General features: G+C 41.1%; 1 protein-coding gene across 9 annotated transcripts in view; it reads right to left on the reverse strand.

Annotated features, from left to right (window-relative positions):
- The window catches only part of LOC139756673 (fat-like cadherin-related tumor suppressor homolog), a 1059999-nt gene that overhangs the window by 38443 nt on the left and 999280 nt on the right, over positions 1-22276 (reverse strand). For all 9 annotated transcript variants that reach the window (XM_071676360.1, XM_071676345.1, XM_071676394.1 and 6 more), the window contains 6 exons: positions 17977-18236; positions 17615-17749; positions 16925-17171; positions 16468-16604; positions 16143-16263; positions 15748-15983 (listed from right to left, as the gene is read on the reverse strand). In XM_071676360.1, the coding sequence (XP_071532461.1) occupies positions 15748-15983; positions 16143-16263; positions 16468-16604; positions 16925-17171; positions 17615-17749; positions 17977-18236 (1136 nt within the window). The remainder of the gene's footprint in view (positions 1-15747; positions 15984-16142; positions 16264-16467; positions 16605-16924; positions 17172-17614; positions 17750-17976; positions 18237-22276) is intronic.

The raw sequence follows: 22276 nt of genomic DNA on the forward strand, positions 1-22276 counted from the left end.
CGTTTATAATATACAGTTTCACTTCATGACACAAAATGGGGTTCAAGTATTTCGAATATAATCAATTTTATTACGAATATCAGAGAACAGATCATAGTTGATAATTGTATTTTGTTCCAAAGAACAATTTCATGATGGGAAGTCACATTAAGTATATATATATATATATATATATATATATATATATATATATATATATATATATATATATATATATATATATATATATATATATATCGTCTCTGCCATCTTTTGGTTACCCCGCAAATGAAAAGTCACCTTCGAGGAGACTGTAACATCGTCAATTGATGAAAGGGAGTCCTAATGTCGCTGCAAAGGAGTCCATCATTACCCTGCTTCTAGCTGCAGCGCAGCATCAATGCTGCAGGAAACCCAGAATACAAAAACACATACATGCAGCGATAATTGCTTTGTGTATATATGGCCCACGAACGAATATCGAGTAGTTATGTCTTCTGAACTCGTGACCTCCCTAACACCTGAGTCCCGTCTTAACATCCACATGCACCCTCCACCGCTCTCCCTACTACTGGCATCCACCATGGGAACAGCGTGGTGGTGTGTGTGTGTATCTATATAACTCTATGTAAATCAGCTACACACTAATCTAATCAGATCCAACTTTTTTCTCTTTTCTGTGTAATTTGCCCCCTCGTCACCTCTCAATCTCCATCACCTATTTCTCTTCTTTCCTTCTCCTTCTCCAACAACCTTATTTTTCTTTCTCTTCACTTGAGCAGCAAAGACGAAAATTAAAGTTTCATAAATATAAATTATTTTGTTGAAGTTCATTTCATTTATAATGTCATCGGCTTTAAGAAAAGAAATACACGAGAAAAATATATCTTTTTTGGCTGGATTTAAAACGCAAAAATCCTTTAGGATGTTGTTCAGTTTTCCCACAAAACTTTTCCTTTGTATTCTGGCTCTTTACCTCATACTCTCACTCAACACATATACGAATCTCTGAGTTCCCACCCAACACCCAGCTTTCTGGAAAAAAGAAAAAGAATATTGTTGCGTTTGTTGCCCCAGGAAGGAAATTAATTAACGAGATACAGTCTTATGAGAATATAAGGAGAAAAAACTCACTTGCTCCCTTATTCTTGTAAAAACATGAAATTAGGAACTTCGGAGCCGCATTTACCTAAACCCTTCAGGCCTCATTCCCTCACCAGAGCCTCCAATGGACCTTAAGCATCTATACTGTAAGTATCACACATCACAGGGTGTCGACGCCCGTAACATTTCCACAGAACGTGTGAACCTGTATTAATCTAATGCATGTGTTCTCATTCAGGGCTGATGTAGGTATTTCCATATTTTCTCTACAATTTAGGAGGGTCATTTCGCTGACATTACACAAACATTACACTTTCGTTAACAAAAAAATGAAAACGGACAGCATACAGCAGCATATCACTAGGTCTTTTCGAGGTTATTTCAAGCTGAATTACCTTAAGTCATTTAGCAGGTTCTCAGAGGATTTGCCTCTGTTCAGAAATCATCTAGGCAGTTCACCACTGTCCCTTCACTGTTTCTCTATCTCTTATTTTCAATAAAGTGACCAAAACTAGACACGGTATTCAAGGTGTAAATTCAATAATGAATCAAAAATATTTGTTTTGCCTTTTTTTTTTTAACTTCTTATGTTCTCTGCTTCCTTGATGATCGGAGATTATCATACCCAGAATATATTCCACATTTATCTTTTGTAACTCAATGGAATTCATACTATATCTTGCCTTCTTGATTTCAACAAAGCTGTGAATACCAGCCCATCAAGCTCGTTTACATTAACTCAAAGCTGTAGAAGGTCAGTATATATATAGCTTTAATTCCCTTTGCTCAAACTCAGATAAAATAAGGATAGCACAAATCATATATTGTTGCCAGTAAGCAAGGTTACACGAGTGTTTATAACGTTATTTGAATCATTTCTAATTCCGCTTTCTATTCTCGTGCCTGATTCAAAGAGACTTGCACACCCCTGAAGTTGTGGACACAACTCTATATCTTACTAAAGTCCCGAACTATCTATACAAAACAGTGATTGATGAAGATAAAAAAATGAAGGGTTTGGTGTATTGAATTTGGTGCTATACAATGCTTATCAGCCACGGTAATTTAACTTTTTGAAAGGAGTGAGGGCGAGCCGGGGGGGGGGGGGAACTCTACGGACACCTCCACCCGCATTTCATTATCCCGCAAGATTTGATTTACTGTGCACACCTCTCCACTCTGCGTACAGTGGCGCAAAAGAGGATGCAGAGTGAATGGAAGGTCCACTGACATGGCTCCCATGATTGAAATACATTATAGGGTCACATAGTGAGAAACGTGTTGATATAGTACCGCAGCACAATGAATTATTCGGCAATCTATATGATAGGTGATGTGTACAAAAGTTGAACAACAATGATTGGATTATGGGACAATATACATGACAAATAGACTATCTACATAAAGCAAAGTTATAATACTTCTCAAACATGTGATAAAACATTTGCTATGGACGAAATATTTGCATAGGTCTTGTAATGTGCGGTAACAATCATCATGAACTCAAGGAATTGCTATGACTGCAAAGCAAACATTCAGCTTCTAAAATGAATAACCTAAGTGCTAATATCATCGAACTGTAAAACTAACCTTTGTATTTTCAGCAACACAAAAGAGAATAATACTACGGTAAAATCATTCGAAATACAAGATTGCTCCAAGGGCACTATCATAGCTATCTGTTTCCCAAGACTGCTCCAAGAACACTATTATAGCTGTTTGTTTCCTGTATGAAAGCAGAGATATTGAGGACTGGTGACACTATGGTCAAGACCTCTACATCACCTCTGTACCCTCCAACCCTAAGCGTGAACGTCCACTCATATACAGACGACGTTACAAAAACTTCACAACATCCGATCGCAACATAAGCAAAAATGAAATGCAGCTTTACATCAGATAATCAAAGCAATGGCTCGCACAACACAGAACATATGCATCCCTGATGAACTCCTAACAGACATGAACCTAGTTTAAACCCTTATCCTTACGATTAATATTCAATCACTCTCATTTAACGTAACGTATCCATATCATCACATGGCATTCATTCCCCACGTAAAAAGATTATCAACGTGCAATTCCATAAACAAGCTAAATACTCTTCGCAAACTCACAGACACAAGATTACGAGCAAGAAAAATAATGCCTCAGCTTCCTCCACAACGAAGCATCCGATCCACAATGAATTAAGCCTCATCTGCCTAGTCAACCACCCTTTCAAACGCAAGCATACCCCGTATTAACACATAACTCAGTACAGAGCATTCAGAACAATCACACGCTACCTAACAACCTCAGTCATTCAACTTGTGCACAACAGCATCGACATCAATAACACCCACTTCTATGTAACAGCAAACACCGCAATGACAAAACACATTCACCTCAAAATGACCGGATAAACACTGAACCCCTTATCCAAACCGAGTCTTGCACTCCATTTTACGAAACGTACGCTCATCAGAAAACTACACTCTCAAGACAAATATGAATCACAGCCTTACAACTACAACCTGGACGTCGCCAATCTATTCAAAATAATAGCAATCGAATCAGTATACCAAAAGAACCCTCTTGCCTACATGTAGCTTCCACACTGAAGATACTACATTCCTCCTCTATTACCCTGCATCTACAAAGATATCCATAACATTAGAGGTGAAGACACGCTGCCTGGTGACTGATGAGGGACAACAGGCAGAAGAACAAGAGATTCCATGCAACTGTTGCAGCAGGTCGTATTTCGGAGATGTTCGTCAACATAGACTTACAAACTCGTTAGTCTTCCAAACAGATGACGAGGGACTTTTGTACTCGTGGAGCGAGGCAAGAATTATATAAGAGGCATGGATAAAAAGACCGAAGGAGCTTTGGACTTAATACATATCACAATGAGACCAAACATACACACGAGGTTAGGCAGCATGTTGGGGGTTAAAGCAGCAGTGGAAATGGCAGCGAGGGACTGAATGAAGGCTTGCAGACGACAGGAGAGAGGCAACAGGCCAGTCAGAGGACTTGTCGTAGCTCCTCTCCGTTTCCCGAGTCTTCTGAGGAAGACTGTGAGGTCGAAAGGCGTCTCAAGAATAGACTCTGCAACTCTTGCTTGTGTTTTTTTCCTTTTCTAACATGTTCTCAATCCTCTCTACTTTGCCTAACCACTTGAACACGACACTTAGGACCATTCTGAAAGACACTACGATCCTTGATAACGACGAAACGACTCATGAGCAGGACGGTACGACCTTTGCATATGATGACCTGGTTTTTGACCCTAATCTTTCGGGCCAGATCAGATGCCCGGCCACTACACCATCAATCTTCGTTTTCAAGGGACGTAACACCGTGCTCAAGGATCGTACCACAGTGCTTAAGGAAGGTACCATCACATTCAAGGGTTCAGAAAGGAAATGCAATTTTTCTGGACTGATACCATCTGTGAGCCAGTCCAAGAAGACACACCTTGCCTATTCCAGTGAGATATGATAACAACTACATGGAACCGATAATGGTGTAATTCAAATAAAAAATGAGATCTCCTAATATTCTACCGATAATAGCTTGCTCCATCACCCCCAGCGTCTCACTCCAGTAAAGCGAGCTGCGAGAGACCACTGATTGGGCGCTCGCTTCTCTTCATGCGGCGAGTCCACCAATCAGCAACGAGCTGGGAGTCACAAGACTGAACGCTATCCTCTTAACATAATGCAAGCCCACCAATCAACAGCGAGCTGCTAGCTACGTCGCTTGGCCCTTGCTTCTTACTTTCGACTGTACGTATCTTTAGTTATATGTCTCCTTATTACCTCGGTACTCTACTGTATCTTGACTGTGATGAATGAAGCTCGTGAAAAATAATCGTGCAATGCTTACAAACAAATCCGTTTTCTCGGCGAGAAAATTTTTCTCGTCTTATATATATATATATATATATATATATATATATATATATATATATATAGTATATATCTAGGTAGATAGATAGATATTACGACGTAAACAAAATTCTGTGTATCACAACTACCCAAGAACACAGAAGCAAAGTTCGTTATCTTTCGTACGCTTCATCATAGAACGTGATATCCAATGTAATACACGAAAGTTCTGGTAAATTTCTCTCTATGCGCCTATGATTTTACGTACATTTGTGATATATATAAGAACCGTGTTTACGTCACTGATCAATCGTCATACATACTCGTGTATTGGCAGAAAAGCTTTCAGATCCGATTATACAAGCTTAAGTAGGTTCCGGTAATGGATGCATGTCCCAACATATGCTTCATTTAATATTAACTGATATAACACAGGCTATTATTCATTAAATCAGTTTTTCATACCTAAGGCACAGTGCAGATGAAGTCACATCAATTAAGATTATAACTTTTCTGTGTACTTGCTGTGTCATACCATTAAGTTATGGTAAGGCAACAAATAACTTGTGGCATTACAAAGAAAATATTTTATGACATCAGTAACTATTAACTACAATGATAATGTTGTACTTATGAGTTTAATAAGTTGTGTAAGCGATTATTTCATGAAATACGATGCGTTTCAAAGTCCTGATGGAAACAGACATACACACACACACACACACACACACACACACACACACACACACACACACACACACACACTCCACTTAAAGACTTTAACGTTGTTATCAAGGCTCTCGGGCTGACCTCGACTCCTGTTGGTGTGACTTATATTGACCCGCGTCTCATGTCCCTCAAAGCTGTTGCGTCTTACGTAATCCGCCCTGTACTAATGTCAACACACACACACACACACACACACACACTAGGCCTCCGTGTTCTCCAGACCCATAAATGCCACATAGAAATTCTTCTTTTTCTCCAAGAATCTCTTACACACACTGTTTAGAAAACTCACTTGGTCCAAATATGTCCTGAAACCACAATATTCTTCCCGAATTTGATCCTCTGTGCATGCCACCACCCTCACAATCACCATCCTCCCATACAATATACCAAACATATAAAGTATACTCAACAAGCTGAATTCTCTAAAATTTGAACATTTTCCCCTTTACGCCCCTTGCCTTCATATAGTGGCGCTATACAGGCATTTTCGCCAGTCTTCTGGCACCTCAACCTGAGCCACACGTACACTGAAAATCTTAACTAACCACTCAACTACATTCATCCCTTTTCTTAAGAAATCCAACTATAATATCATCCACTCCAGCCATTTGCCACACTTGGTCTTAAGCGAGGAATTCTACCCGTAGATAAGTAGATAGATAGGTAGATAGATAGACTTTTTCCATACTTAATCGCTGTTTCCCGCGTCAGCGAGGTAGCGCCAGGACACAGACGAAGAAGGATGGATAAATACACAGATAGGGAATAGAGGAGAAAGAAAAGTGCACGCATATTTCCTGTCTATCACAGAAAGCGACTAAGAGGGGCGGGAACGAGAGACTGGAGATCATTTGCCCCCTTGTACTGTTTTCAATAAGAAAGAACACACGGATCCGAGAGAAGATTTTTTCCGCTAAGGTTCAGTCATCTGTTTTGGATTCTACCTCGCTCACGCAGGACATAGCGAATATGAACAGAGTAAAATCATATATATACATATATATATATATATATATATATATATATATATATATTAGTAAAGGTCTATACAAATTGGATAACTTTATTCTTGATAGAATTTGTAAACAATTCCCCTTCTTGTCCACATAATAAATTTATGATACGTTCGTTGTCTGTCTTGGACAATCACTTGTTTACCAAATGCCGTCCTCGCTACGTCTCTTCGTAGTATATCAATTGACTGTTATATTTCTCTCTCGTGTCTCCCCTGACGATGTGATTATTACACGAAAGTGCACTTGGGAACTTATAGTGTTTCATATTCCCCGTGGACTCAAAGGAATATATATATATATATATATATATATATATATATATATATATATATATATATATATATATATATATATATATATGTATCTGCACTAAAAGAAACAGTGTTCAGCTTGAGTGTGAGACTTTAAGAAAGTGAAAGCTAGGAACAATGTCTCTAGTCGTCATAACTCACCCAGCGACAGTTGAAGAAAATTTGATTTCGAGATTTGAATTCAGCTGAAAGATTTGTTGTGTTCACCAAGACAGGCTGCTGTAAATTTCCAGACTGGGAATGTAGTAAACAGCTTTATTTACCCCCCGAAATATCATTCTGAGTGGAAAACGAAAATTGCACGACAGAAGTTAAATTTCTTACGTGGTGACCAATTAGACGAAGGAAAATTGTTCACTTGGATAAATCTGTTGGGTGGGATAATGCATTCCATGACCTCTCGGCACAAAGACAAAACAACAAAAATTCATAGCTTTAATTTCCCATAATTCAATCTTCACCTACACTAACCTCCTTAATACAGATCATGACGATGTAAGTTTTTCTTGTAACTAGTCCAATGATGTGGCGTTTGATCACCATCATTGATATGGTATATCCTGTCATCATGTCTCCCTTACCGACATATGTCATATCTTACTTGGTCTTAGTTACGAGAACTGGTCTGTAGCTATTTCAGACCTACACCATTCGTGTATGTCTCATTCCTATTTTGAGACTACTGAATTGGCTTTGTCTCTCTTACAGTATCAGCGGATTTCGAATCTCTCGATTTCTCAAAAAAGAAAAGGAGGATAAACGAATTGAAGATACTTACAACACCAGCTTGACAAAAAAAAAATAGGCTCACATTACCGAGCATCGAACCCGGATTCTTGTGAGCTACGAGTGAGCCTTCCCCACATAATCGTCACGAAGGAGGAGGAAACTGGTTCAAAATCACTGTGCTCAGAAATAAGTTCGTCCATGCACACATACTCAACAGAAATTCTTAACTCATGTCTGAAGTGGCCACGATGTCTTTCTTCGAACTAAAGCGCCGATCGAAGTCCTCAAAGACGCTGTCGTCAACCTGTGCTTGGCTCTCAAGACAACGAAATCAACAATCTACGATTTTCCCAGCTAATCTTATTTTTACACCGACGTAACGAGACTACAAAGATGATCTACCTACTCGCCAGATGAGATGCCGACCGTAAGCTGAACATTTGTGATCACTTTAAGTAAAAGATTTTGCTTACCTGTACCGATAACACACACAGGAGAGAGAGAGAGAGAGAGAGAGAGAGAGAGAGAGAGAGAGAGAGAGAGAGAGAGAGTCAAATTCAGACCTCGAGCACTCTGTCTTTCTCTCTCTCCCTCAATATCGAAAGACAACTACACCAATACTGTAGTATGGTATACAACTAAGCAACATACATTCACTGGACATCAATTCACTACGATGGTGTAAACATTCAGAATACATAACAGTGCCCTTTAAGCTACTAGACAACAGGGTGTGGGGTTACAACTGAGGTTCTAGAGAACTAGACTCAAAAAATGTTTTGAAAGTGCACAAGATTATTTGAGCGACGCGTAAGAGCTAGCATGGCCAACATACAGGAGTGCTGAGAGCAATCTGCCTCTCCTTTCATATTCCTCATAAATATTTTTGCACCACGATCCGTCAAGATCATCATTCGTCATGTTATTCGTCAAGATCATCTGTCAAGTTATTCAAGATCATCCGTCAAGATCATCCGTCAAGTTATTCAAGATCATCCGTCAAGATCATTCGTCCAGTCATTCGTCAAGATCATCCGTCAAGTCATTCGTCAAGATCACTCGTCAAGATCATCCGTCAAGATCATTCAAGATCCGTCAAAATCATCCCTCAAGGTCATCCGTCATAATCATTCGTCAAGTAATTCGTCAAGATCATCCGTCAAGTCATTCGTCAAGATCATCCGTCAAGTCATTCGTCAAGATCACTCAAGATCATCCGTCAAGATCATTCAAGATCCGTCAAAATCATCCGTCCAGATCATTCGTCAAGTCATCCGTCAAGATCATCCGTCAAGTCATTCGTCAAGATCATCCGTGAAGATCATCCGTCAAGATCATTCACTCGTTCTATGAAGGAATGGCACAAAACCTCGTCTGTTACAATGAAGAGGAGGAGAAGAAGAAACATAATTGAAAACATTAAGTTAGTCAAGAGACATGAGAGAACAAACGAAGAGAAAACAGAAACATACAATAATGTAAGAAGCGAAAGAATACGGTCAGCAGGTGCGATGATGATACTCTCTCTCTCTCTCTTTCTCTCTCTCTCTCTCTCTCTCTCTCTCTCTCTCTCTCTCTCTCTCTCTCTCTCTCTCTCTCTCTCTCTCTCTCTCTCTCTCTACAACACAGGAATGGAAGCGCTCTTGTTCTGAGGTCAATACCACGCTATCAGAGGAGCGCGGTCAAGGTCACAGGATGAAATAAATAATGAGGTCGTGAAAGGGGCTCACACTGCTGGTGGGAGAGAGAGAGAGAGAGAGAGAGAGAGAGAGAGAGAGAGAGAGAGAGAGAGAGAGAGAGAGAGAGAGAGAGAGAGAGAGAGAATATGTAGGCAGTAAGAGCGGGAGGCACTGAGGGGCCAGTGAGGGAGGGAGGTAAGTCGTTAGTGAGGGAGGAATAAAGTCACTCAGGGAGTGTGGAAGTGAGGAAGGGAAGGAGGGAGGGAGGAGGAGATGCAACAGACTGGAATGATGAAGCAAAGAGCTCAGCAGGGAAGATACACACATCATTAAGCAGTACAAAGGAAGCCAGACCCACCAAGCCCGACTGAAACAGAAGAAAAAAAAAATAATGGATTGCGTCTAAACTCAAAATGGTCTCTGCAGACGTGGAGTATTATGTAGCTTTGATAGGTTCCAGTTGAAACTATAACTATTACTACAATAGTATTGGTTCTGATACCATCGTTAGTAGTAGAAGTATCATAACGGCAATTATTATGATCATTATCATATCATTATCGTTATCATCATTATCATTATTATCATTATCACTATCATCATTATAATCATCATCATCATCATTATTACCATTCTCATTACCATTACTATTATTATTATTATCATCATCATTATTATTATTATTATCATTATTATTATTATTATTATTATCATCATTATTAATATTATTATCATTATCATTCTTTATCATCATCATTATTACCATTCTCATTATTATTATCTTTATCATTACATCATTATTATTATTATCATTACTATTATCATTATCATTATTATTATCATTATTATTATTCTTATTATTATTAGTATTATTATTATTATTATTATTATTATTATTATTATTATTATTATTATTATTATTATTATAATCATTAGTGTTATTATTATCATTATCATTATCATAATTATTCCCATTATTATCATAATGATCATTACTATTACTAATGTCATCATGATTAAGTAAACAATCATTCAACACTAATACACACATACGTAAGTCGTGCGTGCGTGCCATGCATGGTACAGAGTCTAGCTTAAAACACATCAGGAACCAAAGGGGTGAAGGAAGGTAATTCCAGCTAGAGGGGTAAAAGAAGGAGCTTCCCTCCAGTGGGAAGGAAAAAGAGTTTACCCTCCGGAGAGGTAAAGGAAAGGGGTATCCTTCAGGGTAGTGGGGGAAGGGAGACTCCTTCCGGAGAGGCTGCAGGAAGGTAGGCTATAAATGAAGCAAACTGGAACAACAACTTTGGAAGCGGTCGACCTGGAGGAAAGTCAACTAAAATAAAATCTCTCGATAATGGAAAAAGGAAGAAGGAATAAGAATATGTCGTATTGAAGGATGAGAGAAACGAGGAGGATAGCAGGTATGAGAGTGAGGGGGAATGATAACGAGGAGGATAGCAGGTATGAGAGTGAGGGGAATGATAACGAGGAGGATAGCAGGTATGAGAGTGAGGGGAATGATAACAGGAGCTCTGCCAAGGACCATTATCATCGCTGTTGTGAAATTCGCCAGGTAGTAGAAGCCTGGCGCGCGGGCGTTGGCTGGTCTTCAGACGGCTCATTGTGTGGGTTCCGAACCCGTGGCTCCGTGACCAGCTGGAGGGAGTGACATACTGCTGAGCTAGTCCTCTGCTGCCGTGTTCTTCGCATGCAGACTGCATAAGGACAGTCTGGGAACCATTTCACAGGCGCAACAATCTCGTCTCGGTGCAGGGGCGAAAGACGATACCAGACCGTCGTAAATAAACGGGCATACCTAAGCAATGGCATCATCACTGCACGCCCGAGAATAGAACCCAAGCTACCGATCATGGTAAGCGAAGAGCGTAACCGTGTCACCAACCATCATCATGCAAACTGGATTTCATCATCTTTTGCACTGTTGATGTAGATCACCATAAAGAAAAGGAATGTAATGAAAGAAAACTATGAGAGGTAAAAAAGCATAGGATAATGGAAGATGATACACAACAGAGAGAACTAGAAATGTAACCCCACTTTTTTTCTTTTTCTCGGATTTGATACACCGTAATGGAGCCTAATGCTAGAGGAGGTCCACGTGAGTGGTACATACATAACACAGTAGAACTGCAAGAGAGAATGTTGAAGGACTGGATCTTACAACGGACTCGAAAAAGACTCGGATAACCTCAAACATTGGAATGAATCTCACTGGATCTGTGTCATGTCGTAAAAACAAGCGTGAAAAATGAATTTACAAACACACTGATTCACGTACCCTCTGAATATAACTTCCAGAATATATCAGGACACGAGAGGTTATACACTGGAATTATTTCAAAAAGCTGGCGTAATGCACATCTATGTATTCAAGTTTTAACAGCAAAATAGTAGTAAAACATGCAACTCCTCTTTTTTATTTACATTGTAATTCAGTATTCACAATCATCAGGGCAGTTCATGACGCCACAGATGATGATTGTTCTTCAACATGCTATGAGTTTTGAACAAATTATTATGATGTGTAGTGACGCACTCTTGTGTTCTGTTGCAATCATGTCCCCAGACATGTACAGAATTCATTTCCGTTTGTTCAGATTACATCTCCATAAATAACTCTGTCTGTGATGTGAATACTATTAGAAATTTAAACATTATACACGGTTTTACCCAGTTAGTCGCAAGTCCATACTCTGCGCCTTGTAAACGAAGACAAGCAATATTAAACTTACTCTTGGATTTTTACAAAACCTATCAATTATCTCTCCCTCATAGTAGTTTTTATCAGTATTTATGTACACCATCTGTATACAAATGCTATAGCTGCAGGCGAAGTAAGGCCTCATATGTCGTGGAAAGCATGAATTATTGCGAAACACTGAACCAAATACATTTCATATTTTGGGACTGGATTTACAGGAGCCTCAACGAAGAGCCGCATGAATCCTTATGACTAGCTTGAACTTTTGGCCCTGGCCAACGTTGCTTCGTTGCTCGTCACAGCTTTTCTCGCTCTTTAATACCTCAGTGTAAGACGAAAAATAGTGATAATGAAGCATTCACACAGACATGTACGTTCAGAGAAGCTTAAGCCGTGAGAGCGAATGCTTCAGATGTTGAATATATACGTTGTAAAAGTGAATGCCTCATATATTTGATGGCTTCTTGGTTCGTTGTTGTTTCTTTCTTGAGCTTTTCATATCAATCAATTGCGAATGTCAAATTACGGCCGTCAACGCCAAGCTACCGCACCCACCATCCTAGAAGTCTTTAAAACCCTCAGGTGTGGAAGATCTTTCTAAAACCACATTCACTCTCACTACGTACGTGTCCCTAAACATGTTTAAGAGGCATTAACTTTTAGACTCCGTCCCTTTAGAGATGGAGGGAAGATGAAGAGCCAATCTGTGATTGATCACCATAAGCGAAGTTCACGTGATGTAATTATACGAGTAATGTTTACATCTAAAACTCAGATCATCAAGATGGTTAAAGTATTCCGGCAGGTTGGAAGTACGGCCGAGAACTAGAAGAATCGTGCACTGAGACATATGCAGACAGCAACGTGTAGCAAAGTGAAGTTATCTTCTTATTGGTTGAATGTATGGTTGACTATCACACACACACACACACACACACACACACACACACACACACACACACACACACACACACAAACATATTTTTCTTATTATTATACTTAGTCGCTGTCTCCCGCGTTAGCGAGGTAGCGCAAGGAAACAGACCAAAGAATGGCCCAACCCACCCATATACACATGTATATACATACACGTCTGCACACGCATACATACCTATACATTTCAACGTATACATATATATACACACACACAGACATATACATATATACACATGTACATAATTCATAGTCTGCCTTTATTCATTCCCATCGCCACCTCGCCACACATGAAATAACAGCCCCCTTCCCCCTCATGTGCGCGAGGCAGCTCCAGGAAAAGACAACAAAGGCTCCATTCGTTCACACTCAGTCTCTAGCTGTCACGTAATAATGCACCGAAACCACAGCTCCCTTTCCACATCCAGGCCCCACACAACTTTCCATGGTTTACCCCAGACGCTTCACATGCCCTGATTCAATCCATTGACAGCACGTCGACCCCGGTATACCACATCGTTCCAATTCACTCTATTCCTTGCACGCCTTTCACCCTCCTGCATGTTCAGGCCCCGATCACACAAAATCTTTTTCACTCCATCTTTCCACCTCCAATTTGGTCTCCCACTTCTCCTTGTTCCTTCCACCTCTGACACATATATCCTCTTGGTCAATCTTTCCTCACTCATTCTCTCCATGTGACCAAACCATTTCAAAACATCTTCTGCTCTCTCAACCACACTCTTTTTATTACCACACATCTCTCTTACCCTATTATTACTTACTCGATCAAATCACCTCACACCATATATTGTCCTCAAAGATCTCATTTCCAGCACATCCACCCTCCTGAGCACAACTCTATCCATAGCCCACGCCTCGCAACCATACAACATTGTTGGAACCACTATTCCTTCAAACATACCCATTTTTGCTTTCCGAGACAATGTTCTCGACTTCCACACATTCTTCAAGGCTCCCAGAATTTTCGCCCCCTCCCCCACCCTATGATTCACTTTCGCTTCCATGGTTCCATCCGCTGCCAAATCCACTCCCAGATATCTAAAACACTTCACTTCCTCCAGTTTTTCTCCATTCAAACTTACGTCCCAATTGACTTGACCCTCAACCCTACTGTACGTAATAAGCTTGCTCGTATTCACATTTACTCTCAACTTTCTTCTTTCACACTAACATATATATATATATATATATATATATATATATATATATATATATATATATATATATATATATATATATATATAATATATATATATAGGCATTGTGATTATGGAATTAGTTCGTTCTTCCTTACGCTTAGTGAGTGAAAGGAAATAAGGCCTGAATGAATCCTTCAGTTTTCACACATGAAATCTCCATTAACCTCTTCAGCACGCCTGTGTGACCCTACGTATGATGGCTTGACCTTTGACCTAACCTTAAAGGGACAGCTCAAATGCTAGACTATCACAAACAAGGGTCGCTCGCCTCTCTCTCTCTCTCCCTGAATACCTATGAATCACAAGGGCATCATTTTATATATATATATATATATATATATATATATATATATATATATATATATATATATATATATATATATATATTATCCCTGGGGATAGGGGAGAAAGAATACTTCCCACGTATTCCCTGCGTGTCGTAGAAGGCGACTAAAAGGGAAGGGAGCGGGGGGCTGGAAATCCTCCCCTCTCGTTTTTTTTTTTTTTTTTTCAATTTTCCAAAAGAAGGAACAGAGAAGGGGGCCAGGTGAGGGTATTCCCTCAAAGGCCCAGTCCTCTGTTCTTAACGCTACCTCGGTATCGCGGGAAATGGCGAATAGTATGAAAAAAAAAAAAAAAATATATATATATATATATATATATATATATATATATATATATATATATATAGATAGATAGATAGATAGATAGATAGATATACATATATTCATACATATTCGCTATTTCCCGCGTTAGCAATGTAGCGTTAAGAAGAGAGGATTGAGCCTTAGAGGGAATATCCTCACTTGGCCCCCTTCCCTGTTCTTTCGTTTGGAAAATTAAAAACGAGAGGGGAGGATTTCCAGCTCCCTCCACTTTTAGGCGCCTTTTACGACACGCAGGGAAACGTGGGAAGTATGCTTTCTCCTCTATCCCCAGGGAATATATATATATATATATATATATATAGCTTAGAGAGCGGACTATCACCTGCCGGAGGCAAAAGTCTCATGTCATACACACTATATTTCACATTCAGAGGCAGGAGAGGAGAGCAGGTTGCCAATAGGACTGGTGGATAAAACAGAACCATAAGAAAATTTCTTGCTTAACGTAGCACAATTGATTCCTACATGACACAGTTACACAGCCGACCTTTTATGGATTGAATGCTTGTACTTTGTACATCTGAACACCATGATGAAGCGGGTGAACATCAGTCGGATGTCGAGTTCGCTGCACATGGCTCACGGGGATTGCAAACATAGAAATGTTATCCCTAAGAAGGAGGATAAAGATGCCTACTCTAGCTGACATAATGGAAAGAAAATGGACACCTTTATCAATATCTGTCATTATGTCTTATTTGGAAGAAAGTGTCACAACATTACACGTAATTCCAGGAATGTTAGTACCATGATGTTGCTGCTGTACTCACCACGAGGGAGTAGTGGTCCCTGGTCTCGCGGTCCAGCTGAGTGGCTGTGGTCACGTGGCCACTCAGCTGGTCGATGCTGAAGTGTTGAGCGCCGTCCCCACTGAGGGTGTAGCGGCTGCGGGCAGCCGTGCCCTCGTCAGCGTCCCAGGCCACCACGGAGGCCACGTGCGTGCCTAGGGCCACTCCTTCCGAGACCTCCCGCCGGTACAGTGGCTCCTTGCACACCGGTCCGTTGTCTGCCACGATAACCCAGTTGTATCATCATTAATAATACCCCATTATTAGTATCGTTATATGGCATCCATTGTCATCTAAGATTGCTACTGTGTTTGTGGCTTTTGCATCAGAACTTAGGTCTAAGAGAAGCAAGCGAAGGTGCAGCGCCCCCCCCTTACCATTGACGTCTATGACAGTGACGGTGACGGTGGTGTTAGCGGTGAACTTGCCGTCCGTGGCGGTGACAATCAGGGTGTACTCCGCTTGGGTCTCCCTGTCCAAGGCCGCCGCAACGTACACCTGCAGTGGAAACACCTGAACTCACTGCACACCCACACCTACACACATTTTACGCTTGTATATATCATGTTGACTACCAGGTCAGGTATTCGATCTTTATAATCAGGTCACAAGACTAATTAGCAGTTGGTACATGAACAGCATCTGTGTGACCATGTCATCTTCAGGAACTCGACTCAGTCACTCCAGGTACATCTTGCTAACCTGTCCGGATGCGTGGACGAGGAAGTGGCCATCGGAGTCGCCGCCGGTGACGAAGTAGTCGAGCTCAGCGAGCTTCTCGTCAGCGTCCGCCACACTCAGCTCCACCACCGCCGTCCCTGTCGCTGTGTCCTCGGGCACTGTGCACACACACACACACACACACACACACACACACACGCACACACACACACACACACACGACGGGTAAAGATTGAATTAATCACTGACTGAGAAGCCTCTGCTTCTTAGAACACCGGAACGTGATCAAATCACTGGCCAACATTATCATAAAATGCTAAATGTAGTATTCAGCTGACTGGGAGTGTACTACTTGAGCTGAGTTTCGAGCTAAGGCCCTGTTATTCCACTGATGACAAGGACAATATACGTACGTATACATTATCACATAAGGAAGTGTATGTACCTCAGAAAGGACGGTTGCCTTGAGGTAACGTACCGGCCGTGACGTAGGTGTCCCTGGTGAAGACTGGAGGGTTGTCGTTGTAGTCCTTGACACGCACTGTGACCCTGGCGGTAGTGGAGAGCGGGCTGGGTCCTCCGTCAGTAGCCTTGACGGTGAAGGCGTAGGTCGGTGTAGTCTCCCGGTCTAGAGGGGCCGCCAGACTGACAGCCCCAGAGTGAGGGTCGATGCGAAACGTTGACTTCACAGCCACACTCTCGTTCTCACCGAAGCTGTACTGAACCTGAAGGGGAAGTGACGGTGGTGATGAGTATTAGGTCTTCATTACAGAAAGTTGAGACGCTGTTGCAGACACAGTACGTGGGAGAAGGATAGAGCACCACTGACTGGAATGAGACGGTGTTCCAGACACAGTACGTGGGAGAAGGATAGAAAACCACTGACTGGAATGAGACGGTGTTCCAGATACAGTACGTGGTAGAAGGATAGAGCACCACTGACTGGGTTGAGAAGCTGTTGCAGACACAGTACGTGGGAGAAGGATAGAGCACCACTGACTGGAATGAGACGGTGTTCCAGACACAGTACGTGGGAGAAGGATAGAAAACCACTGACTGGAATGAGACGGTGTTCCAGATACAGTACGTGGTAGAAGGATAGAGCACCACTGACTGGGTTGAGAAGCTGTTGCAGACACAGTACGTGGGAGAAGGATAGAGTACTAACCTGGCCATTGTTACCGTCATCGTCGTCCGTAGCTGTCAGGATGGTGATGACGGCGCCGACCTCGCTATTCTCCGCTACCACCGCCTCATACGACGCCTCAGAGAACCGTGGCGCACAGTCGTTCACGTCCATCACCTACACCAGCACGCCACATGTTACTGACAGTAATTACGTACACTTTTCGAAACAGGGACTAATGTGGTGTCCGTGACATTTCCGTAGTTACGTAATTAAAACAGATTCTTTATTCGCTTTTTATTCCTTCAGCTTCCAAACAGAGCAGAAAATGAGGAGTAATGACATCACTCTAACAAACAATTCTTACAAGTATGATACTTCCGACCTGTGCTGTGGAGACTCACCACGACTGAGATGGTCATGTAGTCGAGTGCCGGGGGCGTTGCCATGGTGTGGTTGGTGACCGTGATACGGTGGGTGCGGCGCCGCTCATGGTCCAGCCCTCGCCGCACTACAACCAACCCATTCGGAGTAACAGCGAAGGGCCCCGAACTCTCTTGGGATCCTTTCGTATTCCCCACCCTCGTTTCTGTGGCTTCGTCCGCCAGGATGGAGTACTGCACCCTCTGTGGGCCTTCCGTCCACAGTGTCGTTATCACAGTCCCTGTGCAACACCAAACACCATCATCAGATCTGGAGATTGCCAGTAGCATCTCTAGTAGATCAGTATGGAATACTTTATAACTGTATCCAAAGTGCCATCTCCTACTTATCCAGCAGAATGGAGCACAAAGAGGCACCTACACCCTCATTCATACACACTTACAATCACTCTTCTCGACCACACTCACTTACTCCTGATGTCCTCATTCCACTCGATCCATTCATACTCCTTGTATAACATTCTTCAGTCAACGTGCATCCGTTCTCTTCGTACAGCTACATTGTGAAAGAACTCCATGTCTACCTTCACAAAGATTCTTTTTACTTAGTCCATACCGCATTCTGAAACATCCACTTCTCACTTTACATTTTTTTCTTAATGCCTCATCCAAATTTTGAGTGTCAGTATCTTCAAGTTATTGTGATATTTGGTTACTGCAAAGCCATAATTCACTCTCGTACATCAGGATCGATTCAATCGTATTCTTGATCAAACATCATCGCATTTGCAAACACACATCTTTACCCACTCACAACTTTCCTCATGGTGCTGGTGACATATCAACTTTTCACCATCCTTTCGTGTAAAGCTCATTTTCATGGACAACAACACGCCGTAGATACACGATATTTTGAAAACTTTCTCACTTATCACCCAAACAGAGACGACGCGTGTTGAATTCCTTATGGCTAACACTACAACTTTATTCTTATGATCATTCACATTAACCTTCCTCTCCTCTTACATACCTTTCTAACATCCCCTGACATACACACATTAACAAAGTGTCATCAGCATATAACAGCATCCACGCAAAAAATTACTCCTCAACCAACACATCCCGACAATGAAGACATTAAAAAAAGCTGCGCAAAACCAACACATTACACTACACTACTGTCAGGATTCCTCTAAATTCAAGAAATATTGTTACCAATTTCATCATGATTTCTCCAATTAGAACTGCATATACACTCCTCTGATTTCCCAGCATTTTATCTCCGATAAACATCGGTAAAAAAAAAAAACCTGATGTATGCAACCAGACCCCATCAGAAATCAATCTCCGTCATCTTCCTCTCTTAGTGTTATCTGATAATTATGCCTCTTCGTCTCACTTGTGATTCTATCCTTTTACCTCCTAACTCCAGCATCATCTTCTATTTCCAGGCGCTAAACATCACGTGACGATCTAACAGTAACTCAGTGAAACCATTTCACTATGAAGTCTTCAAGCACTTCATCTTTATTGTCTTCTGTGACCTAGAATGACCCTATCTTGTAACCCTATTCTATTGTTCCCATCAAACCATTAACCATTTGTAAATAAGGACTGACCTACTCTTTAAAAGTAGTAAATTAGAAATATAAATATATTTTGTGTACAGATTCAACAAATTCTCTTCATTCATATTCCTCCCTCTGCCATGCCGTGTAGCTGCTTGTGATACAACTGGCAACATTGATTTTTCCTCACCTCAGCGTTCACGTCGCTCATTACAAGGTTTACTTCACTCTCTATGACAGGGATTCGCGCTTCAACCCAACTATTCCAGAGTTATCTCTTTATTTTTTGGTGTTTAGTATCTATCTATCTATCTATCTATACATATATGTAGGGTACCTGGCTCAGGCTAGGGCATACAAAATATATATATATATATATATATATATATATATATATATATATATATATATATATATATATATATATATATATATATATATATATATTCTTTTTTCTTTTAAAGTATTCGCCATTTCCCGCGTTAGCGAGGTAGCGTTAGGAACAGAGGACTGGGCCTTTTTTGGAATATCCTCACCTGGCCCCCTCTGTTCCTTCTTTTGGAAAAAAAAAAAAGGAAAAAAAACGAGAGGGGAGGATTTCCAGCCCCCCGCTCCCATATATATATATATTTTAGGGAGAATAAAAAGATGTTCTGGAAGGAGGTAAATAGGGTGCGTAAGACAAGGGAGCAAATGGGAACTTTAGTGAAGGGCGTAAATGGGGAGGTGATAACAAGTAGCGGTGATGTGAGAAGGAGATGGAATGAGTATTTTGAAGGTTTGTTGAATGTGTCTGATGACAGAGTGGCAGATATAGGGTGTTTTGGTCGAGGTGGTGTGCAAAGTGAGAGGGTTAGGGAAAATGATTTGGTAAACAGAGAAGAGGTAGTAAAAGCTTTGCGGAAGATGAAAGCCGGCAAGGCAGCAGGTTTGGATGGTATTGCAGTGGAATTTATTAAAAAAGGGGGTGACTGTATTGTTGACTGGTTGGTAAGGTTATTTAATGTATGTATGACTCATGGTGAGGTGCCTGAGGATTGGCGGAATGCGTGCATAGTGCCATTGTACAAAGGCAAAGGGGATAAGAGTGAGTGCTCAAATTACAGAGGTATAAGTTTGTTGAGTATTCCTGGTAAATTATATGGGAGGGTATTGATTGAGAGGGTGAAGGCATTTACAGAGCATCAGATTGGGGAAGAGCAGTGCGGTTTCAGAAGTGGTAGAGGATGTGTGGATCAGGTGTTTGCTTTGAAGAATGTATGTGAGAAATACTTAGAAAAGCAAATGGATTTGTATGTAGCATTTATGGATCTGGAGAAGGCATATGATAGAGTTGATAGAGATGCTCTGTGGAAGGTATTAAGAATATATGGTGTGGGAGGCAAGTTGTTAGAAGCAGTGAAAAGTTTTTATCGAGGATGTAAGGCATGTGTACGTGTAGGAAGAGAGGAAAGTGATTGGTTCTCAGTGAATGTAGGTTTGCGGCAGGGGTGTGTGATGTCTCCATGGTTGTTTAATTTGTTTATGGATGGGGTTGTTAGGGAGGTGAATGCAAGAGTCCTGGAAAGAGGGGCAAGTATGAAGTCTGTTGGGGATGAGAGAGCTTGGGAAGTGAGTCAGTTGTTGTTCGCTGATGATACAGCGCTGGTGGCTGATTCATGTGAGAAACTGCAGAAGCTGGTGACTGAGTTTGGTAAAGTGTGTGGAAGAAGAAAGTTAAGAGTAAATGTGAATAAGAGCAAGGTTATTAGGTACAGTAGGGGTGAGGGTCAAGTCAATTGGGAGGTGAGTTTGAATGGAGAAAAACTGGAGGAAGTGAAGTGTTTTAGATATCTGGGAGTGGATCTGTCAGCGGATGGAACCATGGAAGCGGAAGTGGATCATAGGGTGGGGGAGGGGGCGAAAATTTTGGGAGCCTTGAAAAATGTGTGGAAGTCGAGAACATTATCTCGGAAAGCAAAAATGGGTATGTTTGAAGGAATAGTGGTTCCAACAATGTTGTATGGTTGCGAGGCGTGGGCTATGGATGGAGATGTGCGCAGGAGGATGGATGTGCTGGAAATGAGATGTTTGAGGAAAATGTGTGGTGTGAGGTGGTTTGATCGAGTAAGTAACGTAAGGGTAAGAGAGATGTGTGGAAATAAAAAGAGCGTGGTTGAGAGAGCAGAAGAGGGTGTTTTGAAATGGTTTGGGCACATGGAGAGAATGAGTGAGGAAAGATTGACCAAGAGGATATATGTGTCGGAGGTGGAGGGAACGAGGAGAAGAGGGAGACCAAATTGGAGGTGGAAAGATGGAGTGAAAAAGATTTTGTGTGATCGGGGCCTGAACATGCAGGAGGGTGAAAGGAGGGCAAGGAATAGAGTGAATTGGAGCGATGTGGTATACAGGGGTTGACGTGCTGTCAGTGGATTGAATCAAGGCATGTGAAGCGTCTGGGGTAAACCATGGAAAGCTGTGTAGGTATGTATATTTGCGTGTGTGGACGTGTGTATGTACATGTGTATGGGGGGGGGGGTTGGGCCATTTCTTTCGTCTGTTTCCTTGCGCTACCTCGCAAACGCGGGAGACAGCGACAAAGTATAAAAAAAAAAAAAAAAAAAAAATATATATATATATATATATATATATATAGCTGCCCGTACCGTCTCAGCTAACATTATATATATATATATATATATATATATATATATATATATATATATATATATATATATATATATATATACAATTATGTAATTGAATACGATAAC

This window comes from Panulirus ornatus, chromosome 2, assembly GCF_036320965.1.
Source record: "Panulirus ornatus isolate Po-2019 chromosome 2, ASM3632096v1, whole genome shotgun sequence".
Taxonomy (NCBI): domain Eukaryota; kingdom Metazoa; phylum Arthropoda; class Malacostraca; order Decapoda; family Palinuridae; genus Panulirus; species Panulirus ornatus.